The sequence below is a fragment of the Limulus polyphemus genome, unplaced genomic scaffold (genome assembly GCF_000517525.1).
Source record: "Limulus polyphemus unplaced genomic scaffold, Limulus_polyphemus-2.1.2 Scaffold189, whole genome shotgun sequence".
NCBI classification, from domain to species: domain Eukaryota; kingdom Metazoa; phylum Arthropoda; class Merostomata; order Xiphosura; family Limulidae; genus Limulus; species Limulus polyphemus.
Window position 1 is genome coordinate 56,115 of NW_013665799.1, and position 10,524 is coordinate 66,638.

The window sequence follows — 10,524 nt, forward strand, 5'->3', positions numbered from 1 at the left end:
AAATTACTACATTAACACCACAGAACTCTGCCATAATTTATCAAGCTTAGTAACTAAGATGTATTTTTGTCTAAAAAAATATGAAATTTTAGGCAGACTAAAGACACACCATACCTTATTGAAATATTGGTTCAAAAGAAAGAAATGGCACCAAAACTGTTAAAATGGCTGAGAAAGCTAATAGGGAGACATTCTGAGCTTCCAACTGGTTATTCATTTCATATATAGAAGTAAGTGTATATTAGGGAGCATTTCCAAAAATGGAAAGAGGTGGGCAAGGTGCCACAGTGTTTGATTTATTACATGAGCAATATCTTAGCAAACTGAAAAGATAAGAGGCTCTTATTGTATATACCAGCTTGTCAATATCAGTAATTTGAGTTTCTAATTCATACAAAACTATACTTAGTATTTTGACTTCAAAAACATCTAATCTGAACCAGTGCTGCATTTAACATACCAAGTGATACACAAAAATTGATGTTTATCTGTGTTTTTTTAATATTTACTATTAAATTAAGAAATTGAGTAGTATATAGTACTAAAATTTGAATTATAATCTACAGTTTGATACCAAAGTTTTTGACATAAATCCATGAAATAGTAGTTCAATAAAATTTTGAATGAGATTCAACAAACAAGATGACATAGCCTTTCACCTGTTATCCATCTCGAAACAGATAACAGTTTATTCATTAGTTCTTTGACAGAACCAGCTCTGAAACTTATGAATTTGTACTCTCATTTTGTAAGTGATAACAACAAAAAATTAAAAATCTATTTCCAAATTAGTAACAATATTTTCTATGTTTTAATGAAGACAGAAGTTGTTGTTTTTTAAATACAAAATAAGTAACCTTGCATGAATCCTGATTAAAAGTGTGTTGTGTTGAGTGAAAGTAATACATGGTTTTACATCTTCAAAACAGCTAATTGAAAAGTCTTCATACAGTACAAAATATTTTACACATGTAACATGTGTACATTAAGTAAATTACAAATAATTATATGCTTGTGAACGATATAATCCATTTAGATGTGTACTCTTTCACTTTTAGGAAAGTATTTTCAATATTAAAAATAATTTGCAACTCAAAATCCCAGCAATATATATATATATACTAAGGCTATATTAATTACAATATCATCAACATGTACACCTGAAGTTTGGCCATGATCATAAAGATTGCTGCCAAATGAATGAATCTTGATATAAAATTAACATGTATTATATTAGTGATTGCAAAAAGTTTTATTCTTTTTTGCAACCTTAATCTTAGTTCCTATATGGTCTTCCTGACTACAGGGTGTATGTTCAGGTTTGTAGACAGCTAATGTATTTTTATTTATGATTTTTAGTCATTTTTGTACTTTTGATCTCTTATTATTGACTATATTGAACTGATAATACCTGCATAATTACAAGTATATATTCAAATTTTGTGCACTAATGACTGGTGTTTTTGTTTTACAAGTAATGAAATACTTCATTTTTCTTGATACAGGTTTTATTAAAATTATTGGTTATGTTTAGAATAATTTGTTATATTTTTAATAATTTTTACATTTATGAAGATTATTCTGCATTATGGACTTACTATATTGATTTAGAACTAGCCTAAATTTAGTAAATCTCCTAAGCTGGCCAAACCTTGTGAGATATTGTTGGGAGTAAGAACAAATTTACTGTTACCAGCAATGATACTCACCTGATGAAAGAATAAATTCTAAAGTTTTAGTTGTATTTTTTGTTGATTTAAAACATTAAGTACTTCTAGTTGATTTGTTATAAAGATTAGGCTTTATTAACCTATAAGTTACTTTTCATCTATACAATTAGCTTATTTGTATTTTTGATTAGAAATTCTTTACAAGTGCTAAAAGTTACAAAATTCATCTTAAAACTCCAGTTTTTGTCCTGGACAACATTTAGCATAATATACTGAATAAGGACTTAGACTCTACTACATTACAAGAACAAAGACAGTCAGAATCTGTACAAAGCCAGGGAGGACAGCTAGATTTATTGTACACTGAACCCAAGTTGTCTACTGTACCTGGTGGTAACAGTTTTTTTAAACAGTTATTTCTAATATTATAAAATTACAATGAGTAATACCAATGAGGTAGTTACTATTAAAAGAAACGTTTTTTTTTGTTTTTTTTGCTGTATGTGATGTGCATGGATTTGTAACAGTCAACATAAAAGATAAAAAAGTATAATAATGATAAGAGACTTTGAACCCTGTGCTTTTAGTACTGGAATTCAAGATAACTGAAAAACTCATTTCATATAGCTAGTGATAGTACAACTATATATTATCCATGTTTAAAAGTGATCATCTAGTCCTGATAGCTCTATATTTTTCAGTCAAAATCTATTAAATTGTTTTGGTAACATTATTAAGAAATGCAATTATAACACACTTGCCAAGATGTTTATAATAAAATAAAAACTACCTTCAAAATATTAAAATTAACAGATGACAGATAGTAATTTACATGTATCATATCAAAGGTATAAAATTAACTTCACCTGAAAACCAAATTCTCCATTTTTTTAATTAAAATAACTGAATGTATTTTTATGTTAAAATTTCTCTTTTTTTTTTTTGCTGCAGACATTATTCTGTTACATTAAACTTCTGAACACATTTTAGCTTCTCTTGGATAACTGAAATATCATGCTTTATGTTTTCTTTTGTTATTCAAAATAATTTGAATATAAATAAATAATTATTTATATTATAAATATAATATTTTTATAAATAATTATTTCCAGTACAGGCTCGGTTCAATTGACCAAGCCCAAGAACACTGGGTTAATAATAGGATGATTCTATAACTTAAGTTATATACATGAACTGACACAACTGTGTACATAAATTGTGGACACCTTATTCCCAGCCTACTCAAATACTAAATAGTATACATAATGTGCAACTTGCTCTTATGAAGGAGTTGGTGTGTATTTAAAAAAAATAAAAAAAATAATAGGCATCCAGTGTTAGCTTAGTATTCTGTCACAGTTATATTGATTTTTTTAAAATATGGATTTAGACTTCTTTTTTTTTATCACTGGTACTGTACTATGGACATCAACTACCTTACCCATATGTCTTAAAATACCATAATTTCGTGTATAAACTATAATTATATACAAATACATATGACTATTTATATATATAATTATGAGTTTTATGATATTTATTAAGTTGTCCTTAAAGATTTATTTTATTGAATAATTTCTTTTATCATATTTCATGCATGTTTATCAATAATTTTGGTTAAGGAAACAAGGCTGAAGTTAGTATTAAGGAAGAAGTAATATTTTGCAATATGGTAAAACTTTAAAGATATTTCAGTTAGTTCAAATCCTTCAAAACAGTTTCTCTATCAGTTTATTTCTAGTTCTTCTTCATCCATTTCTAAATTCTAGTCCCTTTTACTTTTAGCCCTTTTGTTAATTATACTTTTAATACCTTCCTATCAACTCAAGTATGAAAATTAAAAACGCTCATGATTAATATAAATTATAATATTATTAATAATCTATATTCGTCCTAATCATAATGTCAACGTATAATAATAATATTAATAATCAATATAGTGAATGTAAATTTAACTGTAGAACTCAAGACTTGGGCTTTGGCAAAATATTTAAGGCCGAGTATTATGATTTCCCCGCTTAAGAATTATTTAATAAATATTATTATTATTTTACGAAATTGAAAGGAAGCCCAGTTTCTGAGGTTTATAAAGACTTGGGTCATTACCTTTGATCAGTAACTAAGTGCTCTGTTACTGTTACTTGTGTTAGACTAACATTTAAAAAGAATGCACGTATAAGTAACCTTGCCATTCAACATTCTACTTCTACATTTTCAATATGAAGTAGTTTAATTTACGTCAAATTTAACTTACCTTGGCAACACTAGTAAGATAGTATATAACAAACAATAACCCACATCCAACAGCCAAAGCTAAGCGAGGACTAGAAGAGTAAAACAACAAAGTGGATTCTACGAAGTCCATTGTTTAATAATACTTTATGAGGCGGATATATTACAGCGGCATTTCTGGACCAAATTACACAGACTGACTAGCTACAATCAGCATTCGTAACAGTACATATAGAATCGCCGATTTCTCCTTTCGACGACAGTAGTATTATGTAATATTTACATGCTTTGATTTCGAAGCTGCTACCCTCTGGTGATTAAGTAATGAAACAGCCTTTAATTTAAATTAATAAAGTAAGCTACCTCCAAAGATCAGAAGTAAAAATCAATCCAATTGTTGTTGGAAAGTTATTCTCTAGTTGAGCAGATTCTTTCAGTTTATTTGTTGAAAGTAATGCAAAGTCCAGTCTATGTAACAATAACAAAATAAGATTTTTTTCTTAATGTTTCTACACTTCACTTGTAGACCAAAGTTTACAGTTGACGTTTCAACTGAAATGAAAATATCTTGCTAATAGCACTACAGTTAATGTGCAAATAAAGCTGCTTGTACAATTTCATGTCTAATCGATCGAGTAACTGAATATACGGAATCATAGGTGGCGAATGAGTCTTTTATTCGTGTAGGCTTTTTTGTCACGTGTGGGGGTTACACAATTGGAAAGAATCAGTTCGTGCTCGTAAACGAACAGCCTTTGGACCATATAACAAACAATAACCCACATCCAACAGCCAAAGCTAAGCGAGGACTAGAAGAGTAAAACAACAAAGTGGATTCTACGAAGTCCATTGTTTAATAATACTTTATGAGGCGGATATATTACAGCGGCATTTCTGGACCAAATTACACAGACTGACTAGCTACAATCAGCATTCGTAACAGTACATATAGAATCGCCGAAAATTAAAAACGCTCATGATTAATACACATTATAATGTAGTTATAATGTAGTTTGTCACATTTTATTCTATGTTCACAAGAATTGTATAATATTTTTAAGTTTATGAGATTAATGATTTGTTAGGAACGGTTTATTTGGGGAGACCAAGTCTCGCCAGGCCTCTTTTATATGTCGTCTCTGTATGGGATAATTAATGCTGATCCAAATACTTCACTGAATAACTGGCAGTCTTCCAACTGAAAACTGAGTACTTGGCATTCAAACGCTGAGTATTTCAATTTGACAAATACTACTATAACACTCTACTAACTTGTAGTATTCATAATTGATGTCTCACTTGTAGATATTCGTATGAGTTACTATATTTGTGTGACGTTATCTAGAACACTGTAGGTATTCCAAAGCCTACTACCACAAACTTACTTGATCTTTCGCTGACATCCAAATTAAGACATTAGAAATATAGCTTACAACAATACGTTTAAGCTGCCTTGTGTGTGTAACATGCATGTTTACGTATGCTTATATATATATGTACCAGGGTATACGTATGTCTATACCGTATTAACTTTGGTTTCACTAGATAGAGACAGTAATCTAATTTATTCATGCACGTTCAATAATTAGAAGATACAACATTTGGATGTGGATACTGTGAGAATATGTGTCCACATTTTATACTTAGATTCACCATTCTTCTCTTACTTCTGAAGAAAATGGGTCCACCCGTTGATAGCATTAGGGTTTCATCGGGGTTATTTGAATGTGATATATAAGATGAAGATAACCAACTTTTGTATCTGCATCATATTTGTATGGGTTTATAAAAATAATCATAAATGTCACCCTTCCATAACTAACATGAAAGACGTCTTTATTTAGATATATTCACGTAACATTTTTCTGAGTTTTTTTTTTACAGTTTTGGCATGTAGTTAATTGTATTTCTGTTAATTGAATGTCTCAATATCATAAACATATGTTATCCTTTTACAGAAGTAAAGGCTACATACTACAACCTTCGGTTGTAACTTTCAAGCTAGCATATAAATGTTTCTGTACGAACTCCTTGGCAGGCAGCCTATTCAAACCCGGCAATACAAAAACATATACACCTGACTTGGCTTAAGATTGCGTCTAGATTATTGGTTGAAGTATACAACCTGTAGACTTTTGGGATACTTGATTTTCTTTGTTTCACTAGAGCATAAAAGCCAGATTTTTCCATAGTACTGTCTCTTGCACTTGGTTTTTCTCTTGAATTAAGCTCATCCCCAGCAGTCAGACGCTATAGAATAAGAAGCCCGTCCAGCTTAGGTAAAATAATGTGGTAGATTCAGGTCAAATTGATTATTGTAAATGCAATAGGATAGGTCCACTGAATAGCAGGATATTGGACAATATAACTATTGTGAAGTAATTCTGAGTTCTATAATTCTGACTGAGTTCGTTGGAACGAAACAATTACTAGATATAATGTAAACACAATGGGCAATCTTTAATAAGCCAAACACATAAACGCACTATGTACATTTGTTTAGATGCTGGATTACCACTTTAACTGGATCATCAATTAACTATCTTCCTTGAGGTCGTTTATCAAACTTTTACAGTCGAGAGTATATACCAGACTGTTTAAATCTAACGTTCCTTACTTAACAGGTGATGACGGATTTATCCAGAGCTACTAGAGTTACCCATATAACTGATTATTCTCATATTCAACCATATGGAAGATTGTAACCTGATCTACGATTGGTGGACATAGCTGTCTACATTCTTATGCAAAGTGAAGCATTACAGCCATACTTGGGTAGACTAAGTGTTATCTGTAGAGGATGACAAAGGAACAAAATTAATGACTTTCTTGAGCATGTATTATGTGAAAACTGTACATATGTAGAATAAATGATAAATGTAGAATGATACTATATTAAGATAAGAATGTATATTTATGAACCACAATAGCATTGTGTTTGTTTAATTTTTTGTATTTCACATTGTGCTTGTGTTTCCTTGTTTCCTTCTTTGTTAACAGTCGTGAGCCTGTATTTTGCTGGAATATATGGCTTTTCTGGTAGACATCAATGTACACGAATGCCACATGTGTACATGTTCGTATGTATACAGATACATTCAGTAATTTACAGAAAGAACGATTAGAAGAGGATCTACTTTTCAAACCACCCATGTTCTTTAAATTTTGCACCATATTATTGGTGTTCCGTGGCCAACTTTTCCAATATAGATGCAACAGTGTCTGCTTTGATTAAAGCTGAATCTCATTTTCGATGGACTGAAAATTATGATTAAGTCTTTCTATTGCTGAATTGTGATTTATATTAAGCTCCGACATTAGCCTATTCTACAGAGACTGGATAATCACATTAAGACTATTTTGAATATGTAAATCAGCAAGTTACGTGATAACCACAACTACAGTGGTATGACATGATTAGAAGTACATTTTGATATTGCTTGGCATTATATAGGTAGTGTTACAACCGAAGATTGTTCGCTTTTGGGAAGGGTATAAAACAGCCCTTTTCGACACAAAATATCACGTGCTCATATCAGGGATTTAGAATTTCTAAGATGGGAATATCCCTTGTACGTAGTGGCATTGGAAAACAAAGCTTTCCAAGTTTGTGGCACCAGATCATGTAGAAAGGGAAATGCAACAAGCATGGTAAACAAATAGTTATGTCTTGTAACAGGTATGAACTCATGAACACAAATATCAGTGGCAAAAGCCGTCCACGTATCCCATGCGACATAATCAAGAAATATTTCCACCTGTAAATAAGGCCAATAGGGTATGGGTTCATCAAGATAAAACTTCCAGTTATTCTTCTCATTCTACCATCACATACTTCAAGCAGCTAGAGAATGAAATGGATACTCATGATATTCCATATGAAGGCATTGTGTTCAAGTTGCGGGAGACACTGTTTATGGATTTCTGTGCATTTGGACTGTTGAAGCTGGCACTGGAGAATCATTGTCCTTGTACATTAGATCAGTGTTTCTCAATCTTTTTTTTGCTCGTGGCTCCCTTTTGAGTTTGATTTATCTCTGTGGCCCCACCCTTCGTAGACGCTGTTACTTAGGAAAAAAGTTACTTTATTTCCACACTGTTGTATTGCTTTTAAATATTTTGTTTATAACATACTGTTTACTTATACAAGTAAAAAATATTCTATTAACTTACATTGAAATTTTATTCAGTGTGATCCTTGGGCCTGATGAACACTTGAAAGTTTTTGAATGTTCGGTTGCAGTGTGGTCAGTGATAAACGAAGATCACCTCTCTTCACAACACAAAGGCGGTTACGTATTTTTGATAGTAAATAAGTCACCCGACTAAAACCAGATTCAACCAGATAAGATGTGGGAAAAGCCATAAAATACAACTTTGTCTTCTCCCAGAGCTGTGGAAACTTATTAGCTATTTCACTATTTATCCAGAAATAATGTTTGTCACGTTTTGATCTAACTTGGACTGTTATATCACTCTGCTGCTCTTGAGAATCAGTCGAAAACATTCACAGATACCAGACAAACATTTTTATTGTACACTCGGTACTAGTCGCGTCTGGTAACTTGACTTCTGAGCTGTGGGGGAGGGGATGTAGGGAGAAGGGAGCCTTTGATTCAGTTTTAAATTTTAAATATTTTATTCGGGCAGTGAAGTTTCGGTGGCCCACTCAGAATTTACTGTGGCCCCTAATTTTCCTTCATTCACGTGTGGCCCTTTAGAAACATGGCGTGGCCCCTGAGGGGCCATATGGCCCACGTTGAGAACCACTGCATTAGATGGATTACAGAAAGCATTAATGGAGGAGCTGTGTGCTTGGGATATAACAGCATTGGGACATTTTTTTAATGGAACTTTTGCTGCATGGCTATTGTCAAGGTACACCTCCATAAGATAGACCATGACTGGATGTGTTAACATTGACTGTAATGACATGATGAGGTTGGAAATTTGTTTTAATATAATTCATTCAATCCACTGTAATAAGGATTAGTCATTTTCCCCAGAAACTGAAGGTGGTGACAATGAGATCAGAGCAATGTTTTTAAAAGCGTAGGACGATGTAGAGCATGTTATTGCATACACTAGTCATACTTTAAAATTTCCTGGATGCCAGTATTGCACATAAAAATAAAGAATTGCTTGCAGTTGTGGTAATTATCAAACACTACTACCACTATTTGTGAACCATTATTTGAGTGATCCGTGTGCAACTGAAATAGTTTGTGTACTTTAAAAACACGGAAGATATTATTGCAACTTTTCAGGAAGTAAATCTTTTTATTGCATGATCATCATCCAGAGCAGTGTCATAGTAACATAGATACAGTATCTCTTCAGATGTTGAGAGCTTGTACATTTGCTGAACATTCAAATTCTGTACACTGTGCAGCTTTAAAATCCACTTTTCTTTTTAACCAGCTGTTAGAGGCTGATAAGACTTTGACTAAAAGAACAGTGAAAGCACTTTGTCATGTGATTTTGAAATAGCCAATAATGAGTAAGGTGCTAGAAACACCTATCTTTCTGTTCATAAGCCAAGGGTATAAAAGGTGATAGTGGAATATATTAGTTATTTAGGAAACTGGATAAAATGTAAACATCAATCTTTGAATTACTATGACCAGGATGGAACTTATCAGCAGTTAGTGCAGAGGAAGAAACCAGCAGTTGATGTAGCCAAATATTCTGAAAGCTAATTATAAAAGAGAGTCACGACCCTTAATTTATAATTCTTGGGATAAATTTGAAAAATATACTAGCGCTCTATTACACTTATTATAATGTCTTTATTTCTGGTTGATCTGTCCTAGTGTTTCATATGTACAGTAAGAGAGTTGTTTTCTTAAGTAGCATGAGAAGTAATTTAGACTGTGATATGGTCTGAATAATGTTTCTCATGATGAAAATTGCAATGGGTTCCCAACCAATAAGTGTTGATTCCGTCCTAAATGGCATGACTACAGGCGTTGATAGTTGGCTATAATAGTAGAGATACTTTACTGTTGTTCATGGCATTGTCTTATATTGGTCTCTTTGTAAGTTAGTGCAAACTGTAGTTAACAATGTAAATCATGATCCAGCTGTCTGAAATACATTGAGGAGCTCATTTCTGCTGAATTGGGCCTGTGCATTGATTCAAAATGTGATGTATTGCGATATATATATCTATTTTATGTATAATATTTATTTGTTCTTGTATATTACATATTACACACATTAATGTAAACATACGTAGAGTACAATGTTTAGGCGATAAAGAACTGTAACTAGAAAATTGAGATGTGTTTGTTTGCTTTAAGTACATACAGAGAGATAAAACATGTGTTCTGTTTTTACTTAGTGGTAGTAAAGAATACGTTTGCTTTATTTTTAAATCATAATATCTGTAACCAAGTGTTTTTCACTAAAGGAGTTGAAGGTAGTTTTTAATCTGTACCACACCATGAGAGAAACATAATGATCCTGGTATTTCATTATTGGTGGTGAGAAAATATGTTCAACTAGAGATAATCAGAATATTAATATATTTAGCAATTTTGCTTCAGAAAAATGAGATCACGAGTATAGGCTTGTTTTAGAATTAAAGAAAATATGGTAGAACTTGTCACACTTTGAATAT

General features: G+C 31.8%; 1 protein-coding gene across 1 annotated transcript in view; it reads right to left on the bottom strand.

The window, feature by feature from the left end:
- LOC106478206 (phospholipase ABHD3-like) overlaps positions 1–4,167 on the bottom strand; it is a 47,508-nt gene extending 43,341 nt beyond the window's left edge. Inside the window, exon 1 of the mRNA XM_013938730.2 lies at positions 3,925–4,167. Within this exon, the coding sequence (XP_013794184.1) occupies positions 3,925–4,035 (111 nt within the window). The 5' untranslated portion in view covers positions 4,036–4,167. The remainder of the gene's footprint in view (positions 1–3,924) is intronic.
- Positions 4,168–10,524: the final 6,357 nt, after the last annotated feature.